Source organism: Manis javanica, chromosome 8 (genome assembly GCF_040802235.1).
Source record: "Manis javanica isolate MJ-LG chromosome 8, MJ_LKY, whole genome shotgun sequence".
Lineage (NCBI taxonomy): Eukaryota > Metazoa > Chordata > Mammalia > Pholidota > Manidae > Manis > Manis javanica.
In genome coordinates, this window is record NC_133163.1 from 34,278,999 (window position 1) to 34,300,957 (window position 21,959).

Genomic DNA, 21,959 nt, shown 5'->3' on the forward strand with positions numbered 1-21,959 from the left:
TAAATTTTGTTACACTTTGCAATTATTTATTTCACCTTCCTTCAAAAGGATAATCATCTCCACCTGTTCCTACATAACAATGTATTCTTGTAAACATCTCTGCCCCACTGACTTTGGCTTTGTCCATTGTTTTGCTTTGCATCATTTTGCATATAAACAAACATCCAAGCAGAAGTTACAAGAGCCACTGTGTATTTCTGCCAAATGTCTTTCCTTTTTTCCCTGTTTTGAGAACAGTGTGGCCCACTTAGGAATTGTTCTCCAGCCGGAATCTCAGAATTAGAAGATAATACATGGAACAAGAGAAAAGCCACTGTCAATCTTGAGCTAAAATGTAGCAAGATCAAAAAATAACCTTTGTTATAGTGAGCCAATGAAATGCTGGGGTCGTTTATGCAGCATAACTCAGCAAAAGTTAATACAGCATGTATTACTTTTATAATCAGAAAAAAATAGATTTTACTACTTCAATTTTTAAGAGACATGTTATAATATCTCAACAACTAGGAAAAAAATGAATTAATTGCAATCATAGTTTCAAGACATCAGAGAACTTATGAAGAAGTAGGTAAATTAAAATTCCAGAAAAAGCAGAGCTCTTCCTAGGTAAGTTGATAATCATCTGCTACTTCTTTCCTAGAGTCATTTAAAGGTTCTGGGCATAGATTGAGAATTGAGATTGGCCCAGGCAGAAAGATTGGTGAAAACAATGCAGCAGAGCTTTTTGGTGTGGTGAACTAGAAACTAGAAAGTTCCAAATGCAAGGCTGAAAGTGGCATTTGCTGAGTTCTACAGTGATGCAGCAGCTAGGTGAAACTGGAAAGGAAGAGTGAAATTTCCCTCAGCCTCACAGTACTTAGGAGAAAACCTGCTACAAAAGGGGGAATAACCACAAACAGTACATGACAGGTCTCCAACATGTGTCTGAATTTGAAGCTGTATGAAGCAAGAGATTTCTGAAGGGCCAATCTCAAAACTTCCAAAGAACAGAACTGAATTTCCTGTAGTCCTTTAGAACTGTGGACAAAAAAACCTGACAGTCTCTCATTCAAAAATCTAGTAGAGTAGGTTAAGGTTGAGAGGACTAAATCTTACTAAAACTGCAATACAGACTGACCTTAATTAACTCCAGTTTCAATTCCTAATTAAAATGAGGTGTTAGCACCTCACTCGATTGGCCTAACAGTTCAAAAGGGAACCATCTCTGGAAGAAGATATCCTCCTTCAGACCCTATGTAGTTAAATTATATATAGTGTTCAGTATATAAGAAAAAAAATTTAATATAATAACTCTACCTTTCTTTTAATCAGTATTTTCATGGTATATTTTTCCTTCCATATATATGGACAAATAGAAAAGAATACTGACTGTTTACAAAAAAATAATCTATGAGGTTTATAACACGTTGAAATCAAATATATGAAAAATTAGCACAAAACGGCACGAGAGAGTAAATGAAGTTAAATTTTCTGAGGTTTTCCACTGTTTGGAAACTTGTAAAAAATATTAATTTAAGATACTAAAAAATCAAAGATGTTTATCAAAACTCTAGGATGACTAAAAAATATGTGATTATTGAAGAATGTATAACTGAGCAGCTTAGAAAAGTGAAATTTAGAAAACTTGAAAAATAAAAAAATAGGCAGGAAAGGAAGAATTAAAACAAAGAACAGATGGGATAGACAGAAAAGAACTACTGAAATGACAGATTTCTACCAAACTATAAAAGTAATTACATTAAAAGTAAACAATCAACATTCCAATTATAACACAAAGATTGTCAAACTGGCTCAAACATGACCCAATAATATGCAATTTCCAGAAGATGTATCTTAAATATAAGTATACAAATAGTTTGAAATTAAAGGAAGAAACAAGTAAACCACAAAAAACTGATTAAAAGAAAGAGTTATTATATTAATAGAAATTCAAAGTAGACTTCACAGCAAGAAGTACTACTAGAGATAAAGAACATTTCATAATGACATAATGGTTCAACTATACACAGTAACAATCCTAAATGTCTACATACCAAATAGAAGCTCGACAATACAATAAGGAAAAGCTTAAAGAACTGAAAGGAAAAAGTGACAAATCTATAGTATATTTGGTGATTTAGAATTCCTCTGTCATAACTGGTAAAAACAAAAAAAAGTTAAAAGATTTTAACATGATTAACTTATTTGACCTTGTTGATACATATCACACTAACAACAAACTGCAGAACGCTCTTTTCTAGTACAGATGAAATATATCAATCTAACACAAACTCCTGCATAAAAAAAAGAGACGCCCCAATATTTTTTATGAGGCCAATAGACCTTGATACCAAAACTAACAAAAATTTTACAAGGAAAATCATAGGCTAATAGCTCTCATGAATAGATGTAAGAATCCTAAACACAAAGTAACAAATTGAATCCAGTGATACAGTGACACATCACAGCAAAGTAGGATTTATCTTAAGAGTGCACAACTGAAATGAATCATCTTTTAGAATTAAGGACACAAACCAAATGATTTATCTCAATAAAAGCAAAAAAACCATTTGATAAAATTTAACAGCCATTAATGATTTAGAAAACTTTCAGAAAACTAGAATTGGATGGCAATTTATTTAATCTGATAAAGGACACCTACAAACACCTATATCTTACATAATAATTAATAGTGAACTATTGAACATTTTCTCCCCTAAGATCAGGAATAAAATTATCACTATTTCTATTAAACATTGTTCTGGAAGTCTTGGCCAATGTAATAAAGAAAAACAAAAAGTATAAAGACTGGAAAGGAATAAGTAATATTTTCATTATTCTCAAATGATATGGTGTATACACAGGAAATACAAAAGAATACACAAAATATTAAATATTAAAATTAAGCTCATTTAACAAGGTTGCTATTTATAAGACCAAAATACAAAAATCAATATTTCTATGCATTAATATGAAATTGGAAAATGAAATTTCATTGAATACCATTTACAACAGTATTATTAAAACACAAAATACCTAGCCACAAACCTAACAAAAGATGAAAAAGATATACATTGAACATCATAAAACTCTGCTGAGAATTTAAAGATCCAAGTAAATGGACAGACAATCCATGTTCATGGAATGGAAGACTCTTATTTGTTAAGACGTCAATTCTTTCCAAATTGGTTTATAGTTTCAAATGTGTACAACCCCAATCATAATACCGACAGATTTTTATTATTATAATCTGATTCTTAATGCAAATGACAACACAAATGATGTAATACAGACCTCCTCCAAAAGCAAAATTTTAAAAGCTTTAAAAAAAAACTTGGAGAACTATACTATCAGATATCAAGTCTTAGCATAAAGCTATAGTAATTAAGACAGGATAATATTGGTACAATACAGACAAACAACAGTGGATCAGAATAGACATCCTAGAAACAGATTTGTATCAAAGGTACCCTACAATCTAGTGGGGAAAAAGACAACTTTTTCAAAAAATGGTGCTACATCAACTGGATCCGTACATGCTTAGAAGAAAATAAATCTTTACCTCTACATTATTTATGCAAATTAATTATAAGTACATCACAGAACTTCAAGTAAAAGGGAAAGCAATAAAGCTAGAAGAAAATTTGAGAATATTTTCATGATCCTGCAGCAGGCAAAGATTTCTTAAATAAGACACAAAAAAACTACTAAATATAAGAAGAAATATTAATAAATTGAACTTCATTAATAGTTTTTATTTATTAACAGACACTATTAAAAAAAGTGAAAAGACTAGCCACAGGCTTGGAGAAGACATCTGACATACATATATCCAAACTTCTCATATTCAAAATTATAAAGAATTCTTAAAAATCCATAAGATAAAGGCAGGGCTATTAAAAAATATATTTAGAATTTATATATCAAAAGGCACTCAACATCATTACTCATCTGGGATACGTAAATTAGAAGCTACTACACAGACTCACCTAGGTTGCTAAAATTAAAAACTGACAATACCAAATTTTGACAAGAATGTAAAACAACTGAAACTCTCCTCTATTGCTGAATAAAAGATCCATTCATTCAGTGAAATATCAATATAGCAATAAAAAGAATAAACGGCTACACACAACATAGATGAACATTATAAACATAATCATGAGTGCCAGAAGTCATTCCACTTATACAAAGTTCAAGAACAGGTAAAATTAATCCTTGATTATAAAAATTAGAATAGTGATAATGAAGTGGTAGCAGGGGACATGGACATTTACTAATAAAAGGCATTAAGAAAGATTCTGGGGTGTTAGAAATCTTCTGCATCTTGATCTGGGTAGTACTTAAAAGGGTCTATACACCTAAAAAATGTATCATGCTGTACAATTAACATATAAATTTTACTGTATACATGTTATATCTCAAATTTTAAAAGTACTACAGCACTTTTTTATTTAGGACAAATGCATATATATTTAGAGACAAATCTTACTGCAGAGCATACACTGCATAATTATTTTTAAACACCCGAGACCAAGAGTAAGGTGGCCTGGGTTTTAGTCCCAACTAAATAAAATAAGTTATTTAACTGGGTCTTAGATTCTTTACCTACTAGAGTGGGTTAATACAGATAACAGATAACCTACTAGAGTGGGTTACTACAGATAACCCTTTATCAAAAAACCTGAGTATTTGAGATAAACTGTTTAATTTTAAAAAATCAAATTCTCTAATTTCAAATTGCCATATATAGTACCCAAGGCCTGAAGGTAGCAAAACCAAGACATCTCTTGTAATTCTAACTGAAGAGGTTAAAATCAGATGTAAGTGCATGTTTATCCTGAATTCCCTATACCTATATTTAAGTTCATCTAACTGTTAGCCAAGACATTCTAGTACCACCCCTTCAGCAGCCAAGAAACCTGATTTCCTTGCTTTTCTAAGGATAGGACAGGTTATTCATTATTCCAGGTCCTGCTGAAACACTATCTTCTTTAAAATACCATCCTTCCTACAGCCATTCAGTCAAAATTAACTGTTCCTACCTCTGTGCACACACAGTAGGTTGCTTGTGCTTATACATATATGTATATATATAGCCTTATTTCATTCTGTATTATAGTTACTTTCTTTCAGTTATGCAAGTAGGCCCTTCTCAAGGAAGGATATATCCACTTAATCAGCCAGTTCAGCCAAATCAACCCTTGAAAAATCAATGAGTAACAGCACAGTAAAATCACCTTCATATTCGATTATACATTAATGGTGGCAAAGGGAAATGGAAGATAACTAAATTCTGCGGTCCCCAGTCCTTACTTAGGTCTACTCTCCAGAAGAACAATGAAATGGTCAAAGACAGAGAGCTAAAGAAGTAAATTAAGTCTGTAATGGGGAAACAAATAATTTTATGTCAATAAATAGATGGTTAGGGAGGAAGCAAGTGAACCACCTGGGAGTTATATAGCCAACATCCTTTTTCTGCTAACTGACCCTGCTCCTGTCCACATGATTGGTACACCATAACCTCTATCCCTTGATCACAAATGTTTGGTCCAGGACAAAGTTATTAATCAAAAATTTTAGAAACACAACTGCAAAAATAAAGTCAGTTTTTCTCTGAATGGCTGAAATGGGAAGACAGAAACAATACAGAACCTGTCAATGGCACTATTTTGCCTCTTGTGGAAAAGGGAGATCCATGGTAAGAGAAAATGCTTACTTACAGAATGAAGCAAAGATGAGAGACAGCCCTGAGAACTAGACCCATAGCTGATCACACTTTTAAAATAAAACATAAAAGGGCTGTTGCAAAGACTAGTAAAATCTTACTATTTCGTGTATACTACCATTCTAAAATGTTAATTAGATAGTCATTCTTATGTAGAGTATTAAAAAGTAAAAGTCAGACATTGTGAGTCCTCCTGATACATAAATTAACCACTGCTGATATTAGAGGTCCTGAGTTTAACCCATTAATTCTCACACCTTCACTTGCTCCAGTTCTAATTTAAATCTACCAGAGGACTATTTTCATGGAAGAAGCAGGAGAAAGAGGAAATGGAGCAGATACAATAAACTGTATTCTTAGGGAAAAAAAGAAGAAAGCAAAAAGGCATCAAGACTTCAGGAACCTCTAGCAAAAGCTGTTTGTCCAACAAACTTTTCCTTTCTAGTGGCAGAAACTCCTCTTCTTTTGAAGGCTTCCCTTTCTCCTTTATGTGATTCTGGTGAGACTGCCTATTTAGCGTCCCACTCCCCAAAACAGATATGTAATACACACTTGTTCTCAACTCTCCTAAGTCACAATGATTGGCCCAAAGCTGGACATTAAGTCAAATCAGGTGAAGGGGCATCTTGAAATTTTATATACAAATGACAAGAAAGAAAATCTTTCCTCTGTACTCACTTATTGGAAAGGGGAAAGCCTGAAATTACCTACTACTAATCTCTTAACCTACCCCTCCTCCACAATTCTGGCTACATGAAGTATATCACGTGCAACATAACTCAGAAAAATAAAGCACTGAAATGGAGAATAGAAGTCTGTGATTATATTAATTCTTTGATGACACTGCTTCAGTCCCTGAAGTCATTTCCTCCTCTATATTTTGTGGCTATGTAAATTAATAAATTCCCTTTTCACTTAAGATAATTTTGAGCTATGTATCTGTCATTTGCTATAAAAAGGTCCTAATCCACATATATAATTCAAGAGATAAATCTCAAAGAACTTCTAAAAATTAAAAAGATAATACCAAATGAAGGTAAGAGTATTAATTATAATTAGTACATGCTTTCTGGAAGGCAAGTTTGTAATTTCTACCAAAATTTTAAAATTCATATACCACTGATCACAAAAGTCTGTTTAAAGTAATTAATCTTACATTTTAAAAAACTCACAAATATGTAATAAATGTACAATGTTATTATCTACATTTGTCACAGTGAAAAATTAAAAACCTCAAAGTCCATCAATTGAGGACTGATTAAATACAGCATAACCTATGATGAAATATAATAGTCATTTAAAAGATTTATACTATATGAACTGTTACATGCCAAGGAGTATAATTAGTGGCCAAGAGCTTACACTCTAGAACAGACTGAATGTGTTCAATTCTTATAATTGAGCAAATTACTTAATCTCTCTGCTGATTTCCTCAACTATAAAATGGTGATACTATTCTGAGGATTAAATGAATCAATAGGCTCTATAAAAGTATTTTACACTTGGTAAACTCTCAAAAAGTTTATTATTCTCACTAATATGAAAAGATATTCAAGATAGGCTAGAGAGTGAGGGAAAGTATGAGTAAAGATAAACTCATATGCCTACAGGGCAAGGTAAATAAGAAAAAATAGGTTAAGTGGGAATTGTGGGAAACTGAAGAATACATGTCTTATCTAAGGGGACAGTCACCCTAACCAATTATTGTCATGTGAGAAAGAGGCTGCAATGCTGCTGAATCTTAAAAAGCTAAAAATATGGGCTTACATGAAATATATTACATGAAATATATCTATTTTTAACTATTAGAAACCTATTTTTTGTAAAAACACAGTAAAGTCCTAACCAAAACATGTGCACTGGTCAGTTATGGCCAGCTTTGCAAATTCTGATGTAATGTATGATTCCAAATATGCATAATCAAATATATGCTTGTATATAGAAAAAACAACATGAAAATCTTAAAAGTGGTTAACAATAGAAAGACTGGGGAAGTAGGGTGGTAGGGACTAATTTCACACTTTTTTTATATTGTTACATTTTTTACAACAGTTCAAATATACTCTAATAAGTTTTTTAAACTAAAAACATGATTAAAGAATTTAGGAGCTTTTCTGCTTGCAACTAAATTCAAATATAATACTATTGTGTGGCTATTAATTTTATCAAAGCATAATTTTAAAAATCTGCATAGAATCAAATTCAGTATTGACTCTTACGTGGAGAAAAGCTATCACATTTTTTAAATGTTTCACCTTTTTCATATCTAAATAGTATTTACTCTATTTACTTAGTTTCCAAGATAAACAAAAGTTCTTAACCTGAATTAGACTTTAAAGATGGTTAATTTTAAGGGCACTTTTTTTCTTAATGTTGTTTAAGAGAGAACTTAACAGTACAAAAACAATTAAAGGAAACATTTCATTTCTACTTAGCACTCAGATTGTACTTGCTCTATTCCTTTCACAAGTCTCTGTAATATTTATTAACATCATGCACGCACAATTAACCATAATCCTGAAATCTCACAGTACAAAGAAATAAGTAAATTTTGGGGGTTCTTATAGTAATACCCAATCATCCTCTGATGACTTCAACCCAACCAAAAGTGAAAATACTTATTATTTAGACCTTACTACAAGTCTAACTGAATGTGATATCATATATAATTCTTAGCAAGATTGTTTATGTGACTCCCAAGGATATAGTAATTTAGAAACTGGAAGGGGAAGTGTGAAAAATCACAAATGAAAAGTAACTGTACAGTACAGAACTATACTATTGTACTCAGCAATAAGATACTCAGAATTCAATACAGAGATATAATGTTATAGGTACAGTAAGACCTGTGCTTAAATTCTGGCACCATCATTAATGCAATATTGAGCAAATTATTAATCTATTTCTCAGATGGTAAGACAGTAATAATACACTAGCTTATAAAGGTTATAAGGATTAAGTAATGTGCAAAGTGCTTAGCACAAACAGAACATATTTATGTCACATATGTATATAGGCCTGGTAAATGTTAGCTATAATAACTTAAACCTGATTGAAAAAATAGTTACATTACAATTGCTATCTTATATCTTAAAAAGCAGAAAATATGTAATGGTTTAAAAATTTGTGTCAAAATGGCTTGACATGGACACAGTTTTGGTGCTTATGTTATCTACATCAAAATTAAAATGTAAAAGCACTTTATTCCTTGATATGCAACATAAATGAAGCATGAATTTGTCAATATCCAATTCAACTAAATAATGTTCCTGTGAATGTTAAAATGTAAGCTCCAAGAGGATAAGGGCTGTGTCTGTCTTATTCACTACTGTATCCCTCCCCTCACTTAGCACACAGCCTGGTACATAGGTGTTGAATACTGAATACATTCTTTCCTTTGTTCCTCACATTTAACCCTATAAAGCAGGCATAATTATTCCTAAACAAAGCTACAGAAACTGAAGTAAAATGTGGTTGAGTGTCTTGAAAGTGGTAGAAGAGGTGGAACTTCTGTCTCCTATTTTATACTAATTTTGACCATCAGAATTGCTCTTCAAAAGAACAGCTTTTCAGAATTTCTTTTACTTATCACTTCAAATTTTCATTTTGACTTTTTCTACTCAAAAATAATCCTCATACAGACTATGCCCACCAAGAAGCAATGTTAAATCTGCTAGTATAAAATGTCTCAAATACACATTATTAATATCATCCTGTAATCAGTAATAAATATATAGGAAAATACTAAACTCCATTCCATTACTAGTAATAGTAAAGTTCTGTTTTACCTAAATGTTTCTGGGTAGCTGCTTCCTAAGCTACTATACAAATATTATACTATCTAACTTTTTATTAAACATCTTTTATGCAATTAATCAATAGGTGCTATGACAAAAGGGCACAAAGAACAAAATCACCTGTTTCAAGAACTTTAAAATCTACTTTAAATAAGATGCTTATACATGAATCTTTAGCAAATTTTACCAAAGCAATATAAGAGGAGGGACTGAAGTAAACATTATTAAGTATATACTCTGCTATACATACATGATAGGCATTTTCACATACAATATCTCAGTTCTTACAATTCTATGAAGGAAATATTGCCATCTTCATTTTGGAGAAGTAAACTGAAATTCGGAAAGGTTAAATGACTTCCCACCATAAAGGGTAAGTCAGGGTCTGTTTGATTCTAAAGTTTTTTTCTTTTTTAAACTACACCTTGCAGTCTCCCATATGTACATGATTACAGGGTATAGACAACATTTGTAAAAACTGCAGTAAAACAAAGACATAATGGCATACTTGTAGAAAATAATTCTAGGAAAGATTTTGTTGAGGAAGTGAAGCTTGAACTGAGTTTGAAATTAAGACTGAAACTACTGGTAACAGAAAGATGACTCCCACAAAAATTTCTAGTTGGAAAATAAAATTCTAACTTTCTTTCAGTTTATACTGACAGGACCTAATCTCTGAAATTCTTATTTTCTCTTTCACTTTCTTATTCTCTTGCATTTTTTATTTATAATCTAACCCTCCCTCTTAACGATGCCCATTAAAGAAACAAAACAAAAAAAACAAAAAAAAAACTTAAGCCTGATGATATCCTGTATTTCTCTTTCCAGCTGGTCAAAATGCTAATGGACAGAAACACAAATTGCCATGAGAGCTTAAAGTGACTTTAGAGAATGATTCCTTCATGTTAGTGGTGAGAGAAAGAGGAAAGTTAAATAATGTTCAAGGTAACAGAACTTTCCTGGCCAATTAGCATTAGAAAACAGGTCTTCTAGTGCTCTAAGACCAAATGCTCTTTAAAAATTTTTCACCCAAGTACCAGTAACAGAAGAATAATGAGGTCTGCAGTTATATAACAGGTTCACTTGAAATTTCTTTGAAATATCTAATTTTATCTTATAAGCTCCTGTGAATTCTACATTCTGTGCCTAATTTACTCATGCTTATCTTAATAGTAAAGTGGTTTAAGTTATGTGTTCTCAAATAAAATACACAGTTCAAGAATTATAATGTTTGTTCCCACAGCTTAGATTCTAAGGCTCAGAATCTTTAGTGTATCCCTTGACACAATGTCATGAACCCTAGTTTGAAAAGCAAGGCACAAATTGTATAATGCTCCTTTCACCACATCTCATCTCCTTGCTTCTTTATTTTCCAAATTAGGAAACTTTTTAAAAGCATGGTAAATTAAATCCATTTTTCCAAAATGTATACTCACTGGCAAAACTGTAGAAGTTGCTGGGGTTGTTTATTTCAATTACAAAACTTTCAAGATGCTCTATTTACTTAGTTAAAATTTAACAAATACAAATTTGCTTATGAACTCTTTAAATATCCTAGATAGAACTTCTGTATGACAATACTTCATTAGAAATTTACTTTTATGGGAGGTTGCTCAAAAATTAAGTAAGACTGCATGAAATTCTTATTAACTACAGTCTCATACTTTTAAGCAGTTTAAATAATCTCTTCCTTGGTATTTATCTTCTTTGCCCAGATGTGAAGAAAGAAATCCCTTGAGATTGATTCCTTTCTTTATTAGAACCTCTTTTTTTAACATCTCAAATTCCAAATATGCTTCATTGTTTTTCAATCCTATTTACAGGAGCAAAATACAGGTTTTATCTGTTTTACTGTTTCAAAAAAGTACCCTATTAACCAAGAATCTATTACTAGTAAAAGAAAATCTATTACTAGAAAAAGACTCTTATTCATTATTTCCTCTCTGATAACATACTGTTGATTCTCCACCAAATACTTCAGTTAAAGTCAGTCATACGTGTTTTTAATACAGTCAAAACTTAGTATGTAACAACATACACACTACAGTTTATAAAGTCTTCAGCCGGTGATGATAGTATTAATTATATTATTAGAAATTTAATCATTTCCTACTTTAACTAAACATTTAATTACTCCCAACCAAAAATTCATGAGAGAATGACCTAGTTTGAGAAATAAGCCTCTTTTTAGTAACAGTTATATAGATGAATATTGCTGTTTGCCATAACCCACAATTCCATTTGGTAGGATTTAGGTTTTGTTTGCAATAGTGATTTGCCTACTTAATGACATCAAGTCTCAAAACAAAGATATATATTTATATATCCTTATCAGTAAATGGGCTTTTCAGAAAGCAATACTGACACTTATACAAGGATAAGCTAAGGAATGAAATGAAAAAAATGCCTGAACAATTCCAGAGTTATAAAGATTATCATCTCCTTGGCTTAGAACTTATGTTTTTAATGTTTGTCAATGACTTTATTTTGAATGACTGAATATTCTCTACATGTGACTATTTTTGGTGTTTTAGTTTACAATTAGTCATATCTAATCTCTATTATCTAGTTCATATTTGTTTTAATTTTTTACTGATTAAAAATCTATATCTTGGGACAATAAAAATGTTACTACTAGAAAAAAAATGTGATTTTAAAATGTCCTTTCCTAAAAATTTGCATCTTTTTTTTCATCCTTGCCACTCTTAGTGAAAATTTAGTAATGCATTATCATCTTAGGTAAGTGCTTTGTTACCTAACATTAGCAATGGCCAGCTATTATGATATTAAATAGTCAAAGGAATATAATCTATCTCATTCAATATTACATATTTACATACACACACACGTATTCATTATTTTCCTGATGTTTCCTTGAAGCTTTTATACAGGTAGTTCAAAGTGTGGTCCCTGAAAATAGCTTCTTTAGAAATATAAAAAAGTAGGTGAAAAGTGACACATTTGAAATATAGTGAGCCTATGTAATTGTTAAATTGTTAATACTGGCTGTAAGTATAATTACTACTGAAGCTGTCAAAAAAAATAAAAACTTGAATCTACCCCACATCTTGTTTCTAGTTTCAAAAGCAGCAGATTCTTATTTGCCTCTTGTTATTCAGCACCACATTACCTTTAGTCTCTGTTATAAATAGCGACAGAAGTAGAGAACATTAGAAATAGCACATTAAAAATTAGACTTTAGGTGACCAAATAACATAACCTTCATTTCTAGCAAATCAACATAAGATAGTTACCAATATATTCTTCATAGAAATGGACAATAATCTTAAAAATAAAATGTATTCATGATAACTTATTTTTATATACGTAATGTTCCCATTTTCCTGATAAAAAATAGTATAACTAAAATATCCATGTTATATTAATTATCATAATCTGGTTTCCAAGTCCTGAATGATTCAAGACAATCAAGCAAAAAAGAAATGCCTTTGCTATATATTTTTCTACCACTATTCTTTCAAAATTCTAATAGTTCATTTGATGAGAAGTTTCAAGAGACCGCGTGAGAAGTTTCAAGAGACCGCGTATATTTGCCAAATTCACAGCTGAGATGATTACAAAAACATCCAGAAAATGAAAAGTTTCAAAGTATAAATATTATCTTTCAACAGATAATCAAAAATGTCATAAAGAAGTCAATTAAAGACTTAAGAAATGACAACACAATTTCATCAAAATACTAACACACTGTAAAATGTGTGCATGGATAGCCAGTACTTTCCACTACCTCTGTAAAACAGATTTAGATAAAATATTTAAAATCCCCATTATGAAGCATGCAGAGAATATTTTACAAAACAAGCCCTCCACCTTTAAGACAGCCACAAATCCTAACTCATAAAATCACAGTTTTAAGTGTGGCCTCTTAATACGATTTTTCTTAAGTATGAAATCATAGTACTTAAGTTTAGTAAAGAATGATTTACATAGTAAAACTACAACACTTGAAATTCATTAATACACACAATTGCCCAAGATAGCTTCATTTTTATAGGTTTTTTTTGTGTGTGTGCAAAAATCACAAGAATGTGAAGACCATAAAGTGTTAATCTGTTTGTAATAAAACCCATTATTTGCGCACTGAACACTGGTGCTTTTTCCCGATTCTTCTCCATGTTTCCAGGCTTCATCACAGTAGATAATATTTATATCAATAACTTTTCAAGTAAACCTCAGTTATTTCTGACTTCAAAAATCTATTTTATCATGAAATCCTATTATCCTCTGTGACTTCTCCCGAATCTGCAACTTCCTTTTCATTCCTCCAACTACATCCTTATTCCTGAACCTAGACTTTATTCCCTACTGTACCTCATTCTCTTAAGACAGCTTTGCCAGGTTGTCTTTAATTCCACTGTGATGGAATTATCTTCTCCCCTTGACATTTTTGCCACTGCCACCGACCTATTTCCACCTGAGCTTTTCAAGGCCTTTGCAAGACATTTTTATTCTGCTCAAGAGCCTCATCCTCACCAACATATTCATTTGTAAGGTTGCCACTGACTTTCAGCTCCCCTTGAAAATGTCAATTTCCTCCTTCCCGTGGTCAATATAACAAATTTCCCTTTAGATAACCACATCTGCTCCTAATCTATCTGAGTATGTAATGCATTTACATTCCTCAAATGCACAAGTAATTTACTTGGACAGTTTTAGCACAATAATTACAAACTTTTTTAGTTGCTTGCCTACCAATGTTATTCCTACTGTACTGTGGGTACGCAGGTAAGGTCTGCATCTTTCAAAGCATTGTGTAAAACACCTATCTACTATGCCACTTGCCCTGGGTAAGATGACTCACAAAATAAAAATACTAAGGAAAGCTTAAATTAAAAAAACAAACAGAGTCTTTTTTTTAAATCTTTCCGGTTGAACTTTAAAACATCTATGACCTTTCATTTCCATGGATAGCTGACTTACTTTGGTTTCTATTAGGCTTTACTCTTACTACTTTGTATTATTACAAATTTGAAAGCATGGCTAGGATTTAAAGCGTAAGTTGAGGACTAGTATAGGGTATACACATTTACACCGCACGATTAAACTACTTGAAAAATCAGCAATGTCAACTTTAAGAATTCAGAGATACAAAAGGATCTTCAAACAAGACAACAGCTTCAGCGCCAAAAGAGAACAGCGCATTTTCTGATGGAGGGCGGGGGAAGGGAGAGGGGAGTTCCCGTCCCTGCAACTGGTTTAGACTAGTTTCTCTATGCCAAGGGCTTTCTATTAGAAGAAGTCAGTAAATCACTATTAACATCTGGAAAGAATACCAGGGAAAGGCAACCTATTCACTTAAATGAGAGGAAGGGGTGACATGGATATCTCTTTTCGTAAAACTCAGCAGCCGCATTAAGCTTTGTAGTATCCACCAAAAGACATTTCTTTCTACCTAATAAAAGCAAGTCCCACTCAATTTAGTCCCTTACCGAGCACCGTCTCAACCTGTCAGAATTTGACAAGGGAAAAATGTTTAAAAGAAAGGGGGGCGGGGGAGACACTAGGATTCCCGTCGGCATAGTTTCTTTATACGAAATCATTTCAGTAAATCCTGGATTTCCTTCACTCCTAAATAAGCCCTCAGATCCCAAATATAGTTCTTTAACCCCCGCCTTGCCACTGAATTACACGCAAACCTTGCCAACTACAGAACACAACAGAAACCCCTACAAATCGGCTTGGTATTCATCTCGGAAGTCATGCCCTGCAGCAACTGCCTGTCGCCAAACTGAGAGATATTACCCAACTACAACGCAACAGAATCAGACATGCAGAGCACACACCGCTTCCGCCAGCGAGCGAAACGCGACCCAAGAAAAGTGCGCTCCTCACAAGCCCCGGGACCGTTGGCGGCGTGGAGGGGAGGGGGGCTAGGGGGGTGTTCCCAGATAGGAGGGGGGAAGAGGAGACTGAGTCGGGGAATCCTTCTCTCTTAAGTAAAAAGGCCTGGATCCCCAGCCCCAGGCTGCAGCCATTCCCTGTGAAGAAACGAACAGGCGGGCAGAGGGCCCTATGCTCGGGAAGGCGAAATGCAGACACTTGCCGTGGTCCGGGTGCAAGCCGATCCCCCACTTCCCGGGGGAGATGAGGGGTGTCCCATGGGTGATGAGGGAATACCCGGCTCGCCAGGGGCAGCTCGAGGCAGAGCAGAGTTTCGCCTGATGAACACCCGGGTGGTGGTCCGGCCGGCGCGGGGGTCAGGCTCCGCCAGAGCGGCGCGGGGCCGCTGGGCTTGGGGGAGGGGATGGAGGGGGTGGAAACGGGATTCCCCCTCTCGGACAGCACTAGCGGAGGCAGCGCGCTTCTGACTGCGGAGCCGGGATCCCGCCGCCTGCACCGGCAGCAGGGAGCCCCGCAGCGCCCGCCGCACCAGTTCCTTGCTCCCAGGGGGCCAGGGACTTCGTCCAGTAAGGCACTGGGTCCTGATGTCCCAAGGGGTCGGCCTCAGCCCCCGGGGACTCCGCGGGAACACCCCAGCCTCCAGCAGCTCTCAGAGGTGGTAAAACACCAGCTAGCCCAGTCCCCCTCCTCAGCCTTCCCTCCTCCCGAGGCCGCAAAGAAGGGTCAACAGTCAAGAAGCCCAAGGCAAGTCGGGGACGGCGGCCGCGGCTGTCCCGGATCTCCTCCGCCCCCGGTTACCTGTGAGGACTCCGACACGGATTTGATGGTCGTGGTTGGTGAGGATCATTCCCTCGGTCGCCATGTTTCCCAGCGCAGTCACTGCACTGACAGGAGCCGGGAGAAGCCGGAGTCTGGAGCGCGCGGGCCGGGAGCGCGCTCGCCTCAGAGAGCGCGGAGTGGGCGGGGGAGGCGACCAAGGGCTCGGAGGCCTGTTTGGGATAAAGGCCCGGCCGGGAGCGCGCGAGTCCGCGGGAGTGGGCGGAGTCAGGGCGCGCGACCCCGAGTCCGGGTCGGAGGCCGCTAGCTGCGGGGCTCGGGGGCGCGGTGACCGCACGGGGAGACCGCGCGGAGGCGTCTGAGCAGAGCCTGGGCCGCTAGATGGCTGGAGCCTGAGGGGGAAAAGAGAGCACACGCTCCGGAGGTTTGCGGGGGCGGACTCGGGGACGGGGCGGAGCTACACCCCGAGGCGTGGAACTCGTGGAGAGTGAGGGGAGGTGTGAGAGCCCGGGTGCGGAGGGCTGCGAGCGGGAAGGGACCGGCCCAGCCCGGGGAGGACCAAAAAACGCTCCGGGACGCCCGAGGAGAGCTGGATTGGCTGGGAGAACGCGGAGCGGGTGCGCGCGAGACACGAACCTGCTTCAGCCGAACCCAGACAGAAGCAATCCCCTGCCGAATCGGGCACCTAGCGGTAGTCAGCGCCGCTGGCCGGCTCTCCGGGCCGCGGAGACGCTCTCCCTAGGTGCCCGGGGAAGAAGGGCGTCGCACGCGGGGCCTCTCTTTGCAACCCTCCCGAGCAGCCTCCAGAGAAACTGGAAGTGGCTTAGAAAGCTTCGCGGGTGTCAGTCAGGACGACGGCTGCTGTGATAGAGCCCACCGTGGGCGAAGAGGGAGGTATCCTGGCCCCCCTCATCCGCTCGCTTCCTCAAGTGAGCCAGCCCCGCGGGAGGATTTCAGCTTCTCCCGTGCTTAAGGATCCCATCTCCAAGTCTGTATCAATAGCATGAACCTCACAAGCGAAGCTTAGGAATCTGCGGTATCGTGAGTGAGGATATCTGGCTTCTCTTCCACCCGCGGGTTTTCAGCCCTTCAACTTCATTTCCACTCACAGCCTCTGCTTTTAGATGAAAGCACTAATCTTAGAGAATGAGAAGAACATATTCCTCCCCACAATCACAAAACTGGAAATAGAACCCAGGCCGTGGCAATGGAGTTCCATTTCAGTATTTGTGGGATATGAGATTACCATGAAAACAGCTTTTGTTACCTATTCTTTTCATATGTCTCATAAAATGTTATTCATCACCTGTGACTATTTCACATCAATTTCTTAGTTCCTTTCTTTCTAGCCCTATATACTTATGAATTTAAAAACATATACACACATACGTTTATGTATATATTTTTTTCCTTTTTTTCTGTCATGATAAAACCTGGAAAGCGTAAAAATGAAAAGCAAAGTGTCAAAGATGTATAATCATGAACGTTTTTACACAATTAAAATCTCAGTTAATTTGATGGTTATGAGTGTTTTATTGTTCCTGTTAGAAAACAGACATTCATCCTGTAACTGAGCATTTACATCATATGTATTTCATTTTATATAACGGGAGTACAGAAGAGATGATGGATGGATTTGAGGTGGGCTAAAATAAGTGAGTAGAATTTCGATTGTGTATTGCTAGTATTTTTGACAGTGGATTAAAAATTGAAGCCAGGTCATGAACCCACATCCTATAATAATCTATCATCATAGAGCCTGGTGGCAAACGGATACTTAACTAGTTTAAAATGAGAGATACGTATGTGAAAGTATGTCCAAGAGAATGTTTTCCTTTATCTCAAACCAAAGATGGAAGAGTAAGTAGTTGGTTACACTATTACCTTTCTAACTTATCTTTATTCCCTGCAGTACAAATTTGAAATGATTAAAAAGTGTCCTGAATTTTTAGAGAAATTCGAATCCTGTGCACTGATAGGTTCAATAAGTTTAAACAAATTTGGGCCTTTTTCATCCTTTAAGGTGGTAGACTAAGCACCTTTTAAGTGGTAGACTAAATAAGCACCCTTTCAACTTAGAGTATTCTATAATTATTCATGGAAAGAAATAGTCACTTTAGTTCCACAAATAAAATAACTAAAAACAAGGGACTTTGGATCTATAAAAGTAGAAATGGTGAAATTCATTAAAGTTTTATTGGGAAGGGTGAATATGAATTAAGCCTTCCAAAATATATGGAGGTTTGTTTGCTAAACTTACTAAAGTTGATGAAAAAAGTAATAATAATTGAAATGAACTGGACAACTATAAAAGATGTTTGTCTTGGAACAATTTTCTTAGTGTATTCATCTCTGCTGAATGTAGCAAGCTGTAACAAAATATACGGAGAAAAAATCCAGTGAGCTTTACTGTCTAATATGACCTTTTCTTTTACATATGGTGAGGAAGGAGAGAACTAGAAGTGAAAAAGTTGAAACTTTGTACATAAAGAATTAGAAGTGCCCAGAGATTTATTCTTGCCATTCTTAAAGGTTGGTTTGTTTGTTTTTAATTCCTGTTGGAAGAATATGTATTTCTTAGAACTTTAAAAAATATTTTAATTGAATAATTGACATACAATATTGTATTTCAGTTGCACAACATAATGATTCGATATTTACATATATTACAAAATGGTCACACAATAAATCTAGTTACCACCTGAAACTATGAGTTGTTAAAAGTATTGACTGTATTCTCTATCTTATACATTACATCCCTGTGTCTTATTTTATAACTGAAGTTTGAACTTCTTAATCCTTTCAGTTATTAAGATTTAATAATGAAAACTACAGTTGACATTAACAGAATTAACATAAAAGATAGATAAACTTCTGGCTTTCATAACAGTTTTCATTATGATGATGAAATTAGTAGAAATGAATTAATAAATGATTGCTTTTTTTTCAGTAATGGTGTATTTACACTTAGCCCTCCTGGTACTTTAGTTTCCTGTGGTCAATCACAATTTCAGTTAAGTAAGGCAAAAGCTTACTGGCTTTTCAAGGGTCAGTCTCTCTCTCATTAGCACTAGATTATTCTTCCTCTAAGGTTTACTCCACTCTTGCCTCTTTTCTGATAGGCTAAAGGCCACAACTAAAGCGAAGTCAGTTAATGGGTGCAAGCAACATTTTGAATATACTTAATGCCACTGATTTCTACACTTTAAAATGGTTAAAATGGTAAATTTTGTGATGTGCATTTAGGATAATTTTTTTTTTAATTAGTGTAACATGAAGCTCTGGTAGATTTTCTCTAAGGGAATCTTGATTATCATCAAGATGAATTTTAGACTGAATTAGGCAGTGTATTACTTCCTAGGACTGTCTTAACTAAGTACCACAAAGTGGGTGACTTAAAATAACAGAAATGTATTCTCTCTGCTGGTTCTGTAGGCCAGAAGTCTAAAATTAAAGTGTCGGTAAAGCCATGCTTCCTTTGAAGGCTCTAGGGAAGAATTCTCCCTTGCCTCATTCTAGCTTCTGGTGCTTGCTGGCAATCCTTAGCATTCCTTGGCTTATAGCTGCATTACCCGAATCTTTGCCTCTATCTGTACATGGAATTCTTCCTTGTGTGTATTCTCACTTGCCTTTCTTACAAGGTTATCCTTCAGTGGATTTAGGGCCCACTGTAATCAGTATGATCCCTATCTTAACTAATTAACATCTAAAAGACTCTACTTCACATTCTGAAGTTCTCAGTGGATGAAATTTGAGGAGACATTATTCAATTCAGTACAGGCCATACTAGATTACATTATTGGGAATATCCATGAAACATATAAATTAGAAATTCAATCTATTAGAAACAAAGGTTCAAAGGTTTCTTAAAAGCTGGTATTTAGAAATTAGACATAGTCTTAGAGAAAATAAAGCTTCATAGAATAGAGAATACTGGGGAAATGTTTAATATTTGACCTAAGTAGCTTAATGCTTTCCCCACAGAAGTAGTTTTCTGAATTAGAACTTACCAAAGTCTGGAGAGAGAAATTTATTCATTCTTACTTAATGAAACTGACATTTTCCTTTTAGTTTTGGTACGCTTGTTACCTTTTAGTGAAGTTGAGCCATCTCAGTTGCCCATGGAGTTTGACTGCACTTCTTTGAGAACAACTAGGACAATGCTTCCAAAGTCTGCCATGTTTACTAAAATAAATGTGAACTTTTCCTTGGACTTTTGATACTATATTTATGCTGCCCAGATTGCTGCTTGAATAATTTTTTTGTGCCCTGGTCTTTTGTATTTTTCCCACTCTTTCTTCCTCTGAAGTTCCCAACTGGAAATCCAGGTGTTTGAGGATGCTTTTGCTTGCAAGTGACTGATCCTACTTTAAACCAAAAGGAATTCACTGGCTTATGTAGCTAGGAAGTCCAGACATGAGTATAGTTTCAGGGTTGACTAGACTCAGGGTCTGAAACCATGTCATTAAGATGCCATCTTTTAGGTATGCTTTCTTCTTTGTTGACTTAACTTCCACACTGGCTTCTCCTACATGGTAGCAAAGATGGTACTGGCTTCTTGAGGCTATAAATTAAATCAGTAGTTTTTCAAGCCCATCTAGGGAGACATGGAGACCCCAAGACCCTTTCAAAAGATCTGCAGGGTCAAAAATATTTTTATATAATGCCTAATACTAAGGTATTATTTGTCTTTCCACTTATTTTCTCATTAGATACAGTGGAATTTTCCAGAGCTACATGATATATAATATCATTCTGATAGCTAATGGAATGTGTGTGTTTGTATATTTTTTAAATTTTTAGTAAAGTAATTATCAACAGCTAAAACTTACTTAAACCAAAGCTCTTTGGGATCCTCTATAATTTTTAATTGTGTAAAAGGGTCCAGAGACCAAAATCTCAACAACCGAAAATTTTGGTCACATCTTTATCCCCAAGGACTTACTAACGCAAGGGGAGTGGCATTTTCTGATTGGTTAGGCCTCAGCTATGTATTCATGGGAATGGGGATCATTCCAGAGGGTGGGAATCAGCTGCACCCCACAGAAAGTCTAAGATCAAGGGAGGATGGATGTAGTGCCTTAATAGGTTAGCACTTAGTTCAACTCTCCTATAGATTGTTCACCATTACTATAGGTTTTTTCTTTTCTGAGGGCTCTAATTTACACTTTTAATACCACCTGCATCATCTCATGTTAATATTCAGAGGATAAAGAAGCTCTTCCTGGTATGTCCTGACAATTTACAAATGTACAAGGTCACCACTTATTTATATGGCTGCTTATCTGATGAAAGGAGGAAACCAGGAGCAAAAGTTTGATTTCTAAAGAAAGCACTTGTTTTTCTTCCTTGTTAATTCAAAGAACGGTTAGTCTACAGGCGAGGAGGACAGTATTTCTAGAAGAGGAGATGATTATTAGATAAAGGAAAAGAGAGTGAGCTTTGTTACATGTAGGAAAAGTAACATTAAATGCCCAAAAGGTATTTGATTTCTTAAAAGGACTCTGTCTACAAGGCCTTCAGTTTTTAGGATTCAATATATACAAGTCTTGGGAAGATAGTTCCAAGCTTAACAACTGAGATGGATTGACCTTAAATGAACTTTTTAAAAAATTTAAAGCATCATGCTTTTCTTAAATTATTATTATTAATAATTGGTTTCATGTAATCAAACTTCGCTTAAAGCCCAACTACCCTAGAAAAATATAAAGCAATATACAAAAGGTTATTTTGTTAACCTAAGTAATCTCATTTTCTCTCTGGTTGACTGATATTTGGAGAAAATGTGGTTTATAGGAATGCCTATATGGTGTTTT

General features: G+C 35.5%; 1 protein-coding gene across 15 annotated transcripts in view; it reads right to left on the minus strand.

The window, feature by feature from the left end:
• The window catches only part of GPHN (gephyrin), a 710,040-nt gene extending 693,480 nt beyond the window's left edge, over positions 1 to 16,560 (minus strand). For 7 of the 15 annotated variants that reach the window (XM_073242241.1, XM_037005850.2, XM_037005705.2 and 4 more), the window contains exon 1: positions 16,165 to 16,558. In XM_073242241.1, coding sequence (XP_073098342.1) covers positions 16,165 to 16,228 — 64 coding nt within the window. In that variant the 5' untranslated portion in view covers positions 16,229 to 16,558. Of the gene's footprint in view, positions 1 to 16,164 lie in introns of all 15 variants that reach the window. The other 8 variants (XM_037005787.2, XM_037005423.2, XM_037005304.2 and 5 more) reach the window with 4 other exon arrangements.
• Between the last annotated feature and the right edge of the window lie 5,399 nt (positions 16,561 to 21,959).